Source organism: Planococcus citri, chromosome 1, assembly GCF_950023065.1.
Source record: "Planococcus citri chromosome 1, ihPlaCitr1.1, whole genome shotgun sequence".
In the NCBI taxonomy this organism is placed as follows: domain Eukaryota; kingdom Metazoa; phylum Arthropoda; class Insecta; order Hemiptera; family Pseudococcidae; genus Planococcus; species Planococcus citri.
The window spans coordinates 45,921,855-45,938,462 of NC_088677.1; the positions used below are offsets into that span (position 1 = coordinate 45,921,855).

At 35.5% G+C, this 16,608-nt stretch overlaps 3 protein-coding genes across 3 annotated transcripts; 1 reads left to right on the plus strand and 2 right to left on the minus strand.

Annotated features, from left to right (window-relative positions):
- Window positions 1-624: 624 nt before the first annotated feature.
- LOC135832285 (regulator of nonsense transcripts 1-like) lies at window positions 625-7,433 on the minus strand. Its single transcript, XM_065345437.1, has 19 exons — window positions 7,062-7,433; window positions 6,876-6,986; window positions 6,649-6,798; window positions 6,408-6,580; window positions 6,120-6,332; window positions 5,868-6,040; window positions 5,588-5,795; window positions 5,299-5,458; window positions 5,034-5,228; window positions 4,858-4,946; window positions 4,201-4,459; window positions 3,913-4,126; window positions 3,363-3,589; window positions 3,052-3,285; window positions 2,696-2,966; window positions 2,480-2,629; window positions 1,966-2,099; window positions 1,683-1,868; window positions 625-1,603 (listed from the first exon to the last, which is right to left on the minus strand). The coding sequence occupies exons 1-19, from the start codon at window positions 7,236-7,238 to the stop codon at window positions 1,595-1,597; spliced, it is 3,333 nt and encodes a 1,110-aa protein (XP_065201509.1). The 5' UTR covers window positions 7,239-7,433; the 3' UTR covers window positions 625-1,594.
- A 931-nt stretch (window positions 7,434-8,364) lies between these two features.
- On the plus strand, window positions 8,365-10,734 carry LOC135832286 (ethanolaminephosphotransferase 1-like). Its single transcript, XM_065345438.1, has one exon. The coding sequence runs from the start codon at window positions 8,776-8,778 to the stop codon at window positions 9,937-9,939; it is 1,164 nt and encodes a 387-aa protein (XP_065201510.1). The 5' UTR covers window positions 8,365-8,775; the 3' UTR covers window positions 9,940-10,734.
- A 3,539-nt stretch (window positions 10,735-14,273) lies between these two features.
- LOC135832291 (3-hydroxyisobutyrate dehydrogenase, mitochondrial) lies at window positions 14,274-16,500 on the minus strand. Its single transcript, XM_065345446.1, has 7 exons — window positions 15,893-16,500; window positions 15,734-15,819; window positions 15,410-15,591; window positions 15,212-15,336; window positions 14,910-15,120; window positions 14,709-14,835; window positions 14,274-14,632 (listed from the first exon to the last, which is right to left on the minus strand). The coding sequence occupies exons 1-7, from the start codon at window positions 15,927-15,929 to the stop codon at window positions 14,444-14,446; spliced, it is 957 nt and encodes a 318-aa protein (XP_065201518.1). The 5' UTR covers window positions 15,930-16,500; the 3' UTR covers window positions 14,274-14,443.
- Between the last annotated feature and the right edge of the window lie 108 nt (window positions 16,501-16,608).

The following is a 16,608-nucleotide window of genomic DNA, read 5'->3' on the forward strand; positions in this document are numbered from 1 at the left end:
ATAATAGACCCGTTCGCGTACGAGTGTTGTGTGAATATAGTGGGTGTCTAAGCATTGTTTTTCTATGCAAAAGTTGTCCCGGTGAACCCGGTGAACCCTCACACAACGAAAGAAAAAACGCTTCGACTACGAAATAATAGTTAAATTCACGCTGTACCCGTACGCTTATTAAAACCGAATATCTCACCATGAACCGGTCTATTATTTTCAATTTTTTTTTTTAGTATGTAAATATTGTAAATGTAACTAAGTAATAAAATAAAAATAAAATAAATAATAATTTTGAACTTTGAAGGTATCGTATGTTGACTTCAGCTTCCTCAGCAGTCAGCTCTCAGCTACAGTGAAAATAATTATCTCCTCAGTATATAGCATTGTAGCTATGGCTCATTGGCTCTATGTAACAATATTTCCCAATCACATTACTCTAACGTATTAACGTTTAACTGAGGACCTACCTAGAGTCGCAGAAACGCAATGAGGAACCCGAACTCGATCTGATACTACTTGATCAAAGATCAAACATTCATCATGAAACAAGTTCTGAACTTCTGAAAAATCTTTTGTAATCTTTGAAACATGGCAACTCGTTAATAAATAAAAGCTTAAAAAGTAAAAACACAATCAAGCTAAAAGATGTATATTTCATTTTTTTTTTTTTTTAAGGAAACAAAACTCTCAACAATTATACAATTGTAGGCATGCAACAAATTGAAACTGCACTGTTATAATTACCCACCTCGCACATATAGCAACCACATCCAACTTCTATTACCACCCCAGAATTTATTTCCACCGTAACGAAAATAGAGAGGAATTAAAAGGACGAGAAATAAACTCTTTGTAATAAGCTGACCATATAAAACCTTTGTATTTTTTAAAACCAACATAATCCACCGTATAAAACCCAATTTCTCAACACGAATCATCGATTTAGAACCGCACGTCGTTGCTTTCATTTTTCACAGCGGATGAAAATAAGCGGCAACTTTTTGCTATTTCGCAACGGAACCGAAAAAAAATAAAATAAAATAATCCGACCGAAAATACGAGTATATAGTAAATCTGTACTAATTTTTCATTACACGCGAGCGTTTACGCAGTCTGGTATTTTTCAAACGCTTTATGAACAAAAGAGGTAAATGAAGACCTCTTTTCATTCTACGTTAAATTACTGTAAAATAACATCAACACGTATTAGTAATCACGTTTCGCTTTTTTTGTTCCGATCTGTAGCAGTTTCCCAGTGATGAAAATTAATGATACAACAACGTTTCGTGTTAGTCAAACAACCCAAAAAAAGGAAGAAAAAAAATAACCGAATGAGAGAAAAACAACAGACGACAGAGAGGTTTTCCCTTCTTTGTGTGTACGAGATTAGAGCAATGAACGCTTATAAAACCAAACTACAGCGCAGCGAGCAAAACCGCGCGCTTAGTATATCAACACGCTTCTTCTGGTGTGTACTCTCCGAGGAAGGGGTAACAAAATACATTCCGTGTATCGTAATCCGCTATCAAGAGCACTCGACCGCATTCCTAACAGCTGCGTTAATCGTTTCTATTGCTTCGGTACCACGCGTTTTGTTTTCATGTTAATAACCCTAAGAACAGATTCAAAAAAGTTGAAAATCAACATTTTTTAGCGAAAGACTGACAAAAGTAAACGTAACGTTCTCATACCTGAGAAAAATGAGGGTTCGGCTGAGTCGAATAAAACGAGGTCGTTTGGTCAATCTGGTACGACGAATCTTGCGACAAAATACCATCGGTCTGCGAATGGAATTCGCCAATCATGTAACTATCCTGCGATAACTCCGGCTGAGATAGTCCTGGTTGCGAAAGACTGAATCCGGGCTGCGACATGTTCTACAAAAAGGATGCGAAAAATTGAAATTATCAGTTTTCAAAGAATAATCAACCTCCTCTGAGTGTACAGTGACAAAATTCGATTCGCTAGACGTACTTGCGACATGTTCTGACTGTACGGTTGAGTTATCTCTTGACTTAGACCGTTTGGCATAACTCTCGAGTTCCTGACACCTTTGGGATTTTTCTTGCCACTCATCATCAGTGGAATGCGAGCGTTCTTTTGACGCACTACCAAAAAAAAGAAAAATCGTACGAATGATACAATTTTCAAAAGAGACACTTCATTCTCCATAATTATCATTTGAATGCACATTTTACAAACTGAAACCCAATTTATAAAATGGTCATTTTGAATCAAAATCATAAAGAAATCGTGATGATGGGTCATAAATGTACTGGAACCTCGCATATGGGCAGGATTGAGGTGTGTTTTGAACATTCATCGGGAATTCATTTCATTCTTGACAAAATTTGCCAATTTTCATCGGCTCAAAAGCCAGATCAGTATTATTTTATGCGATGCTGAGATTTCTGACTAATTTACGACGCATTCTGAACAATTTTTGGGACAATGACAATCTACCAAAAAAAATCTCCACAATTCTTACTTGGAATAGGCTGCTGATTGTAGTATCTTGGCGGAATCGGACTCAAGTTCATAATCATATTAACAGGTACCGGCATATTAGACATAGCTTGCGCTCTTTCCGGCGAGATGTAACTGATGGGATCGTGACCACGAGGAAACATGTCTAAACCTGTAAAATCATCGCCAACTGATTAGCAAAGGTCACCACTCAGGCTATTTTTCAAAAGCTACTCACCAGGCCGAGCGAAGAAAGGATGTGGAGGTGGCGGCGGATGAACAGCGGCATTAGGACCACCGCCGGATCTATCGTATATACTTCCAGGTACGATGGCTTCTCTGGCATCGTAGACGGTAGTAGACATAAAATGAGATCCGGGATTCGCTGAATTCACGATCTGTTTGGGTTTGGCGAACTGGATAGCGCTCTCTTTCAAATTACTCAGTGGTCCTTCTACTAGTACTTTCTGTTCTTTGTAGAAATTGAGTAAATGATTCCATAAAGTTTGCTGCGACAGAAAAAAAATCACAACGAATTAGGTTAATTAGGTATTCGAATGATGGATGAAATTTTCAACCAGTTGATGGACTCACTTTGGACAAAACTTTAGGATTTCCGACCACGATAAGACCATACTTGGCTCTGGTCAATGCAACGTTCAACCGTCGCGGATCATTCAAGAACCCGATACCTTGATGATCGTTGGAACGAACGCAAGACATGATGATGATATCTTTCTCACGACCTTGGAACGCGTCTACGCTGGCCACTTCGATCTGTTGGTACAAACGGGCATGCAGTGCTCCTTGGTACTGCATACATTGTACCTATAAAATCACAAATAAATATAATTTAAAGATTTTCTGTTTTTCCCCTGGTACGTCGAGATGAAAAAACGTCTAACCAAATATGCTCGCTGTCCTTCGTACGGTGTTATAATACCGATCTGTTCCGGTTTCACGCCACAACGTAAGAATCTAGTGGTTATTTTTTCGACGCTGGATGCTTCGGTTCGATTCAAGTACGATGTACCCGATCCGGCAATTTCTTCGGTACCTTGGGTTACATAGAATAACATCGGTTTATCCGGAGCTGGCCAGGGGAACTCGATTTTCGGCAGTTTTCTTTCCTCTGCGTACAGTTATGAAAGAATTATTCACCACAATTGACCAAACTGACCGCTGAACATTATTACTAGAGGTGAGGACAGGCCAAGATTGATCTATGTAGCTAATTTTTTCAGATATTTCAAGCAACTTTTGCGTTATTTCACACCATTAAATGATATTGTTCATGACTCTGTTTCAAATGTGTTTGTAAAGTTATGAATGTAGTTTCTCCGGAAATTTTTCAAGATCTCCGGTAATTCATTTCAGAAGGTGTTTTTCTTCCAGAGAAAAAAAACTACCTTAAATTCATACCACTAGTTGTTATATTCGAGGGATAAAAATTACCGGCACAAACACCATTTTGCAAAGATCCTTCGTAGAAAAAATTGGACGGAAAGCGCGATAATTCCGGATGCATACGATACTGAACTTCTAAACGGGATGGTCTGATACCGAGTACAACTAAACGTTCGAACAACGATTGACAAAGACCAGCTCTTGAAGCTTTTTTGCACATAACGACTGGACCAAGCTGGCAATGATCTCCAACCAAAATGAGCTGCGCCAAAACACCGTGTATCGATTAAACTGATCTAAGTCAGCGATTAATTTTGCAACTGATAAATATTTCACCTGTTTCGATCCTAATACTGTTGGGACCATACACTCTGGTTCGGTAGCTTGCATTGATTCGTCTATCAATATAGAATGGAACTTCATACGCGCTAGACGTGGATCTCCGGCACCAACACAGGTGCAGCAAATTACATCAGCAGCTTCGAGTAGCTCACGCTCCGCGGATTTCTTCAAAACTCTGTATCGTTTTTCATCGGCCGCCGAAAGTTCGCCGGTTTCTTCTCGAAGTTGTTGTAACTTTTTCAATTCGGAGTTACTGTCGAGATAACGTCACGTTTAATAGATTACTGGATTACAAGGTGTCCCATTTAAAGCATCATCGCAACTTTGAAGTCGTGCCAAAAAAGTAAAAGTGGTTGGAAAACTTTTCCCATTCATCTACATTTTCGCCTAATGAATAATTTTGGGCTATTTAGCTGAACGCTGTCTCCAGTCGTTTCCCATCGAATTACTCTTTCTCCTCATTATGAAAAATTCTGACGGCGAAAGTTTCCAACTCCTCAAACGTTAAGGAATAAAATGCAGCAAATCGAATAAATCTACATCCATTCACTTTCTTGTTGGCATGAATCCAAAATCGCAATGACAACAAATAAGACAGCCTGAAGATACTCAAATATTCGATTGAAAACGTAGCCCATCACATCAACTTACCTATCTAAATTCCTAAGCTGATTATGCAAAGCTAAGAAAGCAACCGGTGAATCGATCGCTTCTCTGGATTTAGCGCAAACTCGTACAACCTTGGCAAAATAAAAAAGTATACCTCAGAAATTACCATCTGATATTGATACAGGAATCACAAATACCCTTCAGTCGTGATTATCTACCTTTAAATTAGTCTTATGGATTTTCTCTGTCAATTGATCAACGGCTGTGTTTGAAGGAGCACAAACCAGCACAGGTCCGGTGTTCAATTTCACCAACTGATAAACAATAGTCGCCGAAGTGACTGTTTTACCTGTACCAGGAGGTCCTTGAATTAAAGACAAGGGTCTTTGAATTGCTTGTTTTACAGCATACACCTGAAAAAAAAACAATCAGATATAATGTCAAAACTTTGGTTTTTGATTCGAAATGAACAGAATTCATTACTTGTGATCGATTCAATTCTGGTAAATTAGGAGCTGAATAGTGTTTAGAACCGTGCGATCTGAATAATACGTCATCAACGTCGTGTCCAAGTAAACGATGATAAATATAAGCGGAAACAGAAGTGTCGTCAATAGCAAATTTCCTCAAAGCTTGTTGCATTCTGTGACATGTTCAGTAACCTTGTTTATTTGATTGATTTTAAAATATGATTTCTCTACTTCAAGCATCTAGTTCAAAGCCACTTGAAAAAATGATCGAGAAATCCATCAAAACGAAATGCGAATTTTACCTGTCGAATGACGTCGATTTCCAAATAAAATCTACTACGAATTTACTAGTAGATTCGAAAGGTATTCCTTGGCTAGTTTTCATCTCTAGGCCAACTTCTTCGCCGAAATTATCCGGTATCTTGATAACATGGCCGACTCCAGACCAAGGCTTGGTTACTTCTCCCATATATCGTAATCTCAGCTCATCACCGTGCATCAATTTCATATCTATTGGGAGTAAGGTGAATTAAATGGTCATCTTTAACATATACTCAATCGAATAAATTGTCGACCGATTACCTCCGTCAGTTTTAGCGAGATTAAAGTAAGCTACCACTTTTTTATTCAACAAAACCTCCCAACGAACGGTGATATTATCCTGAGTTTGGGATTCCTTCAACCTCTTATCGTAGTCCGCTTCCAATTTAACCAAGGGACCGAAAATATTCTGATATTGATATCCATCTTCGTATCTAAAATATTAAAATCGATCATGTTTCATGAAATACGCCAAACGAGTTAAAGGCCAAATGCCAATTTCGGCGAGCTAACCTTAAAAGTACTTGTTGAGGTTCAACGTCGATTCCTGGTTTTTCTAAATCAGAGATTGTGGCATCGATGTTATCCTTCCACAGTTCTTCTAGTTTAGATATTTGAGCCGATGTTACTTGACGAGCTCTGAGTTGATCTTGATCAGCCGGTATTTTTACTAGCCACGATAAGAAACATCGATCTTCTATCAACGGTTTCCATTGTTCCTGATCCCTGAATTGTAAAAAATGAATTATAACAATCAAGATTTACTTACCAAGCCGAAGTTCAACGAAGATTTATACAAACCAGTTCATATCTTTGAGAGAATTTTGAGCAGCGCAAGGTTGACGACACAACAGCACCACGACCGAATCCGCTTTAGCAGGTATGAACCCTAAAACGAAGGCATTTCGCATACCGCAAGCATAACATTCTAGGACAGTTTCTCCCAAAGGACCATCTTTATGAAGAGTTACTTCCTGCAAAGCACTCACATTGAGATAGAACTCCACAAATTATCAGTTCATATGAGTCAAGAAACACTCACCTTATGCTTGGCTCGAACTAAATGGTTAACAATATGCGACCCGCAAGTATTTCCGCGACCATTGCAAAACCATTTTTTACATATGTTACACATCACGACACAGCTAGGATCATGAATGGCGCAATATTTACAAGCGAATGCGGGTAACTCCTGAACATAGTGAATACACCATGATAACATATATATCAGATAAGAAATTTATGACGCAGAGGTGATTTCAGACATACTTTATTATAATACGCATCTTCTTCTTCTTCTTCGAACTGTAGTTCGCCTAATTTTTGACTAACTGCTGATACACCGTCACTTTTCACATCTCCATTCAGTTTACCGTTCAACTGTGAAAAACGAACACCATCATCAATACCATATACCGAACAGACAAAAGGGGGCGAATGACATCGTGAACTTACGTGTATTTGCCCAGGTGTCGATTCAACTTGCGAAGATTGCGTTTGACTTTGCGATGGTAATGTGAATTCGGTGAAATCGAATTCAGAACCTTGAGTGTCAGCTCCTATCAGATCCGATTCTTCGGTATCCAGAAACGTAAGAGTTTGAGAACTGGGCCCATACGTATCTACACTCATCTCTCGAGGTGTTTTTTATCGCAAAACAAAACTACAAGAATAATTTACAACGGCGAAATAATATTTCCAGATACGTAAATAACTACGATTTTACCAAATAAAATGACTAATTTTACACATTACATGTCCACATTTCTCAACCAGCAACCAGTCATTCATTGTCATATTACAGATTCACATTAGGACCAGGAATGGAAATTTTTTCAAAACAAGGGCCCAAGGGCCAAGGGGCGCAGTCAGCGCACGCAGGTACGCAGGCAGACGCAGGCGCCATGGCCCATGGCCAGGGATGTCTAGCTAGCCAATAGCCATTAGCCATTAGCCGTTAGCTTATTGAATTTTTGACGTTTAGCCATTAGCCATTAGCCAGCCAATCAAGAAAAAATTTAGCCATTAGCCAGCTTTAGCCAATTGATTTTGGCTAAAAATGATTGGCTAAAATTGAAAATAATTAGGTGAGGAAATGGGTTTCCTGTGGGTAAAAAAAATTAAAATTTTAAAATTCGTAATAAAATCAAAAGCAAAAGACCAAAAAAGTAGTTTGACATTGGCGGTTCCGGTTTTTTTTTCTGAATTTTTTTCAATGATCGTTGTGTTCCAGAAAATTAGTGAAAAATCAGTTTATGAATATAATCAAATAATGAGTGAATGCGAATAATTGTGATTCACGTTTGTGAAATAATAATCATTTCCTAAAACTATAAATAATATCTATAATGGGAATGTGCTCATTTAGAGGAGTATTTAGAGGGGTCACTCGATTTTTAAAAAATCATAAAATTAGCCAGCTAATAGCCAGCCAATAGCCAGCCAATGAAGAGACATTAGCCAATAGCCGTTAGCTTAGCCAAAGCACTAAATTTTTTTAGCTTTAGCCGTTAGCTTTAGCCAATCCCATTGGCTAGACATCCCTGCCCATGGCAGGCGCAGTCCTACAGATATTTATCTGTGACATTAGGATTAAATTATTAAAATAACAAATTTTTGAAATTTTTTGAAAAATGAAATTGCTGTTTGCCAAATTCCGATATTGCGTCTGTTCTTAGTGTTCTTTTCTTTTACCGAATTCAAAGAGCAAAGACGAAGACATTTAATTAAATGTATAATAATTTATAATATTAAATATTAATTAGATTATTAATTATAAATGCTTGATGTGGATTTTTGTGGAGTTTCGCTCAACCAATTTTTCAATTCATGTTGAATGCAACATTGATATGGTATGATGTTGCGTTGATAAAAAAATTTGACGCACAGGAAAATCGCGTTTTTCTTCGTTCTGCAGTTGAAAATTGTGTTAACATTTGGTGATACAATCCTACTATGTAATTTTAAAACTATGACGTAAACGTTACCATCATCAGACGATCAAAATATTCGGTGAAAAAACAGTTTACATTGATGTAAGTTAACTTTGAATTTTGATGCGTTTTTCGGTGAAACTACGTTTGATCACGCGGTGCCTACAGCTATGAATTTAAGCGATTGATGTAGCTGAACATCTACACATAAGTATTAATTTACGATAGTATTCGCGATGTTTTCGACGGACACCAAGTACCTGTCATCGGAACACTTGCAAGGTTTCCAGAAGTACAAGTATAGCTCGATAGATACAAATCCTTTGGGCCAATATGTTATGCATCCGTTTTGGAACTGGTTAATAGAATATTTTCCACGTTGGATAGCTCCGAATTTGTTAACATTTGTTGGTTTCTTATTCATAGTCAAGTCTTTCTTTTTACTATGTTACTTCGATTATTACTTCTACGCTAGTAGCAACCAGCATGCTGAATGGCCCTCGATACCGAGCTGGGTGTTCGCTCTAATCGCAGCCAATATATTCATATCATACACGTTGGACGGAATCGACGGTAAACAAGCTCGTAGAACGCAAACCAGCGGACCATTGGGCGAGTTATTCGATCACGGATTAGATTCATGGACAACCGTATTCATTCCTATATTTTTATACTCGATATTCGGTCGATCGGATTTCAGCTTACCACCTCGACGTTTGTATTTCGTTTGCTGGAATGTATTTTTCAATTTTTACATCACACATGTAGAAAAATACAATACCGGTACGCTGTATTTGCCTTGGAGTTACGATATGTCTATGCTGGCCAGTGTGGCGATGTTCGGCGTTACTTCGTTGTTGACGCACAATATTTGGAAATCGATAATATTTAAGAATTACTCGTTATGTCAGATACTAGAGTTGGCGTTTTACGTAACCTCGTGCATATTTAATGTACCGGTCGTTGTGTACAATTTGTACACAGCCAGCGTTACAAAAAAAGGTAAAAATTTAGGTCTGTGGGAGGGCAGCAGACCGTTGATACCGTTAATGTTATTTTTAGCCTTATCTGTCCTATGGTTGGATTATTCGCCTACCAATATTATCGAACGTGATCCGCGAGCCTTTTGTTTGCTGTCCGGTAATATATTCTCCAATATATGTTGTAGATTAATTATAGCCCAAATGAGTAATACTAGATGTGAGATATTTAATTGGATGTTGTTTCCATTTAGTATTATTATTCTAGTCAGTATTCTAGTTCCATCACTCGAATTGTTTCTGCTGTATGTCATGTTAATGTTTAGTATCACTTATCACATACACTACGGTACTTGCGTTATCAAACAAATGTGTAATCATTTCGATATTATGTGTTTTCGTATACATTCTAAATGTTAAATTTCCAGCTTTCTGTCGAGCGTCTGTCTTGCCACCTTTCTACGCCTGTATTATTCTGCTTTACCCATACAACTCCAATTCGTTTTTTAACTATGTAACTGAAAACTGAGCATTTCTTTCTCTATTTAAATATCACAAAATTTAGCAAAGGAAGTTCATCTTGGAACATGAAACTCCTTCGACGTATTAGCAAATAATGCATATTTGCATACTATTAATCACCTAAACGTATTATAAAAAATGAATAATTAACCGCTGAACAAAAATCATGTATGATATTTTTAATGACTGGTACCCATTACATGAAAGTACCATTAAACCCAGTATTAGATGATTTTTTTCTTTTTTAATTCCAACGAACTCCCAATGTCACTCATTATTTTTGTACACCGAACCGTGTTGTTTTTTAACGTGCTTTATACGTTTCTCTGTATGGATACCTATTTGTATGAATGTATATTAAATTTCCTTTCTTTTCTATCTGTTTTTGTAGTAGTTGTGTTCGTGATGGTTTCTGTAGGAAAAACAAAAGAAACGTTTATTTTTTTTCTCCATTTGCCGTATATAAATGTTTTATATTTTTAGCGTGTATAATACCTACTATTTTAAACCTATGCTGAGACACGCTTGTATAACGGATGAATGTTTTAATTTATGATTAGGTATTTTTTTAACGTTTTATACTCGTAATTGTGTAAAAGGGAAGGTATTCGCAACCTTTAGTTATTTTCATTCGATCTTTTGATCTCGATTAAATAAATGTTCACTCGGAAATTGTCACGGGTACTAAAATTATTTCATGTATTTAGTTTTTTTTTCTTTATTGTATTTCTTTGAACTGTGAAGAAATTTCACTTGTGATTATTTTTGAAAAATTACGTATGTAGGTTGAAGAGAAAGGTAAACATTAACGTTATTATTGATCCATTCATTCCGAACGAAGAAAGCGATAAGTATTGGAACATTGATACGAAGAACGAAGAGTTGTTTCGGATCAAAAGGAAAAATATTATCATCGTGAAATTCTTTTTCTCGTCTATTTTAAATTTCTCATGATAAATGAGTTCTCTGAACGATGACTTTCTGTTAGATTGTTAGGTTGCTTTTGTACCCTCATCATCGTCTCATCCTATTTCTCAAGGTTTTAATTCATTAATTTTCATATAAGTTTCCAAAATACGGGTTACATCCTAGAATGATTGCCACAAAGGGTTGTGAATAATACAACAAGTACTAGAGCTCTTTTTTGCAATATCGGGGATACCTATTACCTACCTACATTGGAAACTTGATTACTTGGTACAGAGTACTTCTGCTAAAAGAATAGTGCAGGGTTATAGATAGATAAATGGTGTACATAAATGATTCTATAGATAGGTAGGTGACTGATAGAAAATTAATCGGCTTTTTAAACAAGGAATGCAAACCAGAAGTAACACTTGTACAATATTTAATTGTAGTAATTTTCATATCGAATTAATTGGACGATAACACGCAGATATAGCATATAATTGGCGTTGTCAACGTTACTGATGAAAAAGCATTTCAACACTGCTTTAAATAAAATATCTACTAATTCTTAAGCATGTACTCGAAATTTACATTTTAAAACTATGCGACGTGATATGTACATACCTTTACCTACACATGAACAATATGTCAAAGAAACCAGAAGGGATTTTGAGACGTTACTTGCGAGGTTCATGGCTGGGGCTGGTGTACAACTATTAGGTAAATAGGTACAATGATATTTTAGCAGCCGTTTGTGCTCATTATGAAGTAATCAAACGATTATCATAGCATGAATGAAATGCAAGCATATGTGCTAGAACACATTAATTAACGATTAGGCGGGTAATAAATAGATATTTCAATTTGAAAGTAATTAAACAGGGCGCGATTTGGCTACTCATCGCGCTTTTATCTTATCGTCGATGAATATTCGAGTACAAATTACCAATGAATAAAAAAAATATGCGAATGTTTCTGATTCGCATGTACCTATGTAGATCGGTTGCACACGGTAGAGATAAATTTTGTGTTTTGATTTCAGTTTTTTAATATTTCTTTAGCCTTATGGCTATTTTATGACGTCACATCTTGAAAATTGATGACTGGTGAACCCAAAACAAATGAATTTGTGTTTAAAACACATAGTTTTATATGTACAAGAGAAAAAAACTGTTTAAAACAAAAAATGTTGTTTAAAAAAAAAACACGTTTTTGTACAACCTTGTTGCGGAGATGAGCGTCGGGTTTCTCAAAGATCGTTTTGATCTAAATAATTCCAATCCGGCATTTCAAGTCATCTGAATGTATTAAAAATTAAAAATTCTTCTTTGTTTTCATTTTTCAAATAATACGTTTTCAAAACAATTACTTAATAGGTTAGTGCACAAGGTGCGGGTAGGTAGATGATTTTTTTTGAAAATTGTAAGTCGAAAACCAGAAATTTATGATGACTGTCCTTAGTCTTGATAATAAATTTCAAATTAATAAGTAGGTATATACCTATAAAATATTCTAAAATCACCACCTCATCAGAAAAATTCAGAATCATTGAAATGTTTAAAAATTGAACGAGGTTTGGAGGACCTGGCAAGAGATGGGCAAGAGGGTTCCCCGGATTGTATGATTTGGGTTCGCTGAACTCAACTGTTGAGATACACTGAAAATCGAGAGTAAAATTAGATCGGAAAAAATCGTAAAATCAATGAATAAAAAAATAAGAATATTATATTCAAATTTTACCTACTGTGCATTGCATACGAGAAATGTCTTTGAAAAATCACCAATAGGTATCCAAAATCCAAAAATCAGCATTAACGTTTTTCTTTTATCTCAAAAAAATTTTACTTATTGTAGCTACAATTTTTTCTTATTAGGTATTATTATTCATCCGATCTGTATCGTTTAAAAGAAGATTTTAAAACAAAAAATCATCAAAATCGGCTCAGTAGGAGAGGCTGGCCGCTGACAAACTGTCGCCAGTTTTTTAACGAATGTTTTGACAAATTCTTGTATAATACATAGATTTAAAGCATTTTCGATTCATCAAATAAAAATTACCTAGATCCAATATTTTACAGTTTTAAAAATTGGCCGGAATGAGGAAAAAAATCCAACATCCAAAATATAGAGATGGAAAGCTAGGTTAAAAGTCGAAAGTCGACGATTTTTGAGGGTTTTTGCTGATTGAAAAACTAAAACCTAGCCAAAAGCTTATTTTTCAGCGTTCTTTGAATTTTTTTGCATGTTTATCTGGTTCAGGTTCAGTTTCATTCAGTTATTTTTCAATTTTTACTCCTTACAATAGATAGTTATCAAGTATTTTTCTATTTTATGTTTTTTTTCCTTTTTTTTGAGGGTTTTCGTTTCTTTTGATCTGTTGTTGTGGCTTGTGGTTGTGACTTGTAAAATGAGAGTTTCCTTCCTCTCAATAATTCACCTCATATCTCATGTGGGGAAAAAAATCGAAAAGCCAATAGTCAAGGATTTTTGGAAGCTAAAAGCTAGCCATTAGAAAGCTTTGTGAATTTAAAAAGCCTATAAAGCTATAAAAGTTTTTTAAAAAATTTAGGAGCTAAAAGCTAAAGCCAAAAGTTTTATTATTTTTCGGCTGTACAAACTACAATATTCCATCCCTTCCAGAATGCTCTCGTATTTGGCTACGATAAATATTAATCACTGATTGATTGGTCTTGGTCTACGAGTAATAAGGTAGGTTTCTTCAAAATGCAATTCGCTAGATTTGCTGATTGGCTGTTATAAAGAAAAATAAGATTTCATGGAGTGATATTGATAGGGCTCGCTTGCCTGGGGGGGGGGCTAAAAATATTTCATTTCATTTAGGTATTCAAAAAATAATAATAATAAAAACGTGCCGTGACAGCGAAGGGTGGGCAGTGGACACAGATGGACCTTTGGTGTCTCTTCTCGCCACCTCGCAACGTAATCGTTCAAATAAATTTGTCTGAAGCCTTTCCGAAGCGAAAGTGAAAATATGAATACAGTTTATTTCAATTTTTTCAGATTAGCCTACCCTTGTCTTATTGATTCGAAGACACCCTTTTCCGTTTCAGAAATAAAACTCGGTTTATTCAATTCTGTCAAGTGTCAAGTCAAGTTACATATCATATTATTGTTTCTAAGAGTATCAGTATCAGAGCTTCTAGAATTAGAGTACTCCGGGTCAGGGATGGAATCTGCGCTTTTTACAATATTCAAAAATACATACCTACGAAAATTGAAAAAAAAAACGTGTAGGTAAGTATAATAATCCAGCGTTTTCCAAAAGTTCTCTCTCGTCACACATTGCGATAAAAATTTTAATGCATAGTGAATAACTTTTATTTAAAATAATTATATAAAACAAATCGGTATGCGTACGTACCACTAAATGACTGAGAAATTGAATGAAAAATTATAATATTGGTAACAACGTTGCAAAATCGCAGCAATAAAATAATAATGAAGAAATAAAACACGGAAATGCGAATGCGATTCAGTCTTCAACATTCTCGGATAGGTACTTATAAATAACAGAAAAATCTGAATCCTCATATCCCTTACTCGCCGCCTTCAAATATATTTCTTGAGTTATTTTTGCTAATGGTGTCGACGAATTCGTTCGCTCAGCTAAATCTAAGGCTAATTTTACATCTTTTAAAAGGAATGTTGTTTTGAAACCTCCCTATGAAAAACAATTCCATGAACTCAGAATTCAGAATTGGTGAAACAAAACATCACAGTAATAATATATTCAATACCTGATAATTGTGGCTAGCAGGAACATTATCGAAAACCCCAGGAACAGGGTTATACGTATCAGATGACCAACACCGTCCACTACTTGAATTAATAACCGAGGCCAACAATTTTGCATCTAATCCAAATCTGAATTGTAAATTGAACAATTAATTCAATCACCTGACTACTCGCTCAATTATCATTTTTTTTTCACAACATACTTCAATCCTATGTTCATACTTTCAGCCACAGCAATCATTGAAGAACTTAATAACAGATTATTACATAATTTAACGACTTGTCCGGAACCAGGCGCACCGCAGTAGGTTACTTTGCTTCCCATTTTCAGCAGTAAAGGTTCAATTACTTTCGTAGTCAATTCGCAACCACCAACCATGAAAGTTAAACTAGCATTTTCAGCCCCTACAACACCTACCGCAGAGATTCATAATTGTTTTGCACTTCAGATAGACGGAACTAAAAATTCAAAAAACAATGCGAAGTTTATATTAGGTATATTTACCTCCGGAAACTGGAGCATCTAAAAAAGAAAAATTTTTCTGTTCACAAAGAGAAAATAATTTCTGTGATACACCAGGATCGATTGTGCTACAATCAATGAATATTGCATTTTTCTGGCCACAATTACTAGAATAATTTCAATAATAAATATGAACATTTTTTCATTCTGAAAGCATGAACTAAAAAATTGGTAACATACTTCAAAATTCCATCGTTTTCTGTATACACACTCAGAACGCTATCATTATTAGGTAACATAGTAATAACGCAATTAGATTCGTCCGCCAATTCCTTCACACTACCGGCAATTTTAGCATTCGGTCGATTTTCAAATGGTTCCAGATTTTGTGCCTGAGTGTCGTATATTATCAATGATTCATTCTGTAGACGCAGAAAAACAACCTGTACTTAATAATCTGAGCCGGCATTAAATATAAAAATTCCTACCATAAATTTTAAATTTTGATTTCATCTCATAAAATTAAAACATCTTCTCTTAAATCTGGAATAAATAATAATTAACCTTTTTCAACAAGTTTTGAGCCATTCTACTCCCCATGTTTCCGACACCAATAAATCCAATTTTCGTTCCATAATTTCTAGAAAACCCTGAAAAATAATCAAAAATAAATGCATGTCGTTGTAATACACAAAAATCTGCGATTGTGATTTTAATTATTACCTGAAATAAAATTTCTTCTTTTGAGTAAAGACCACATGTTGCTGCTGATATCAAATTTCGAGTTTTGACTAGATTGGCAGTAGTATAGGCAGTAGGTATAGCAAATATCGGACAGAAAATTTTAAATCAAACTCATACTGTATACGGTACAGTTCGATAGAACAGAAAGTAGAGATAAGCATACGCACATTACATAATCGAGATAATTTTTTACAGTCTTCAATCTCAATCTTCCTCGATAGAGCTATTTCATAAAAATTGAGAAAAAAAATAAACCTCCGATTTTTTCTTTTTTTTAATTAAAATTATTTTTATCACAGAAAGATCACAAACAGCTGAAACTAAGGAACTAAATACCAGGTATGGAAATACGCCATCTTTGGATATGGAAAAAAATTTTCAAGGACTAAATTTATAAATAATACCACCAATTTACGTTATTTTTTTACTTCATATTCATTTTAATACACAAAATAAACATTTTCCCACCATTTTTTTGATTCAATTTCATTATACGACTGAAATGAAAAAATCACATCACCGTCAAAACTACGAAATCTATAACCAAAAATGGCGTATTTCCATACCTGGTATTTAGTTCCTTACTGAAACAGCTGATACCGGAATACCGCCAATACCGGGCTCCGGACGCTGTGGTTCGTGTTACGTCAGAGTTACGTTAGGTTACGAGTTTTACGAGTGTCATGTGTTCGTGT

Excerpts from the sequence above, each read along its gene's own strand:
- LOC135832286 (XM_065345438.1), top strand. The coding sequence starts at position 8,776 with ATGTTTTCGACGGACACCAAGTACCTGTCATCGGAACACTTGCAAGGT.
- LOC135832291 (XM_065345446.1), bottom strand. The coding sequence starts at position 15,929 with ATGTGGTCTTTACTCAAAAGAAGAAATTTTATTTCAG. Across the intron at positions 15,337-15,409 it reads GAAAACGATGGAATTTTGAA|TAATTGTGGCCAGAAAAATG; the intron begins GTATGTTACCAA and ends AAATTATTCTAG. Across the intron at positions 14,633-14,708 it reads CTGCTAGCCACAATTATCAG|GGAGGTTTCAAAACAACATT; the intron begins GTATTGAATATA and ends TGTTTTTCATAG.
- LOC135832285 (XM_065345437.1), bottom strand. The coding sequence starts at position 7,238 with ATGAGTGTAGATACGTATGGGCCCAGTTCTCAAACTCTTACGTTTCTG. Across the intron at positions 6,333-6,407 it reads TCTCTCAAAGATATGAACTG|GGATCAGGAACAATGGAAAC; the intron begins GTTTGTATAAAT and ends TTTACAATTCAG. Across the intron at positions 6,041-6,119 it reads CCTCAACAAGTACTTTTAAG|ATACGAAGATGGATATCAAT; the intron begins GTTAGCTCGCCG and ends TTAATATTTTAG.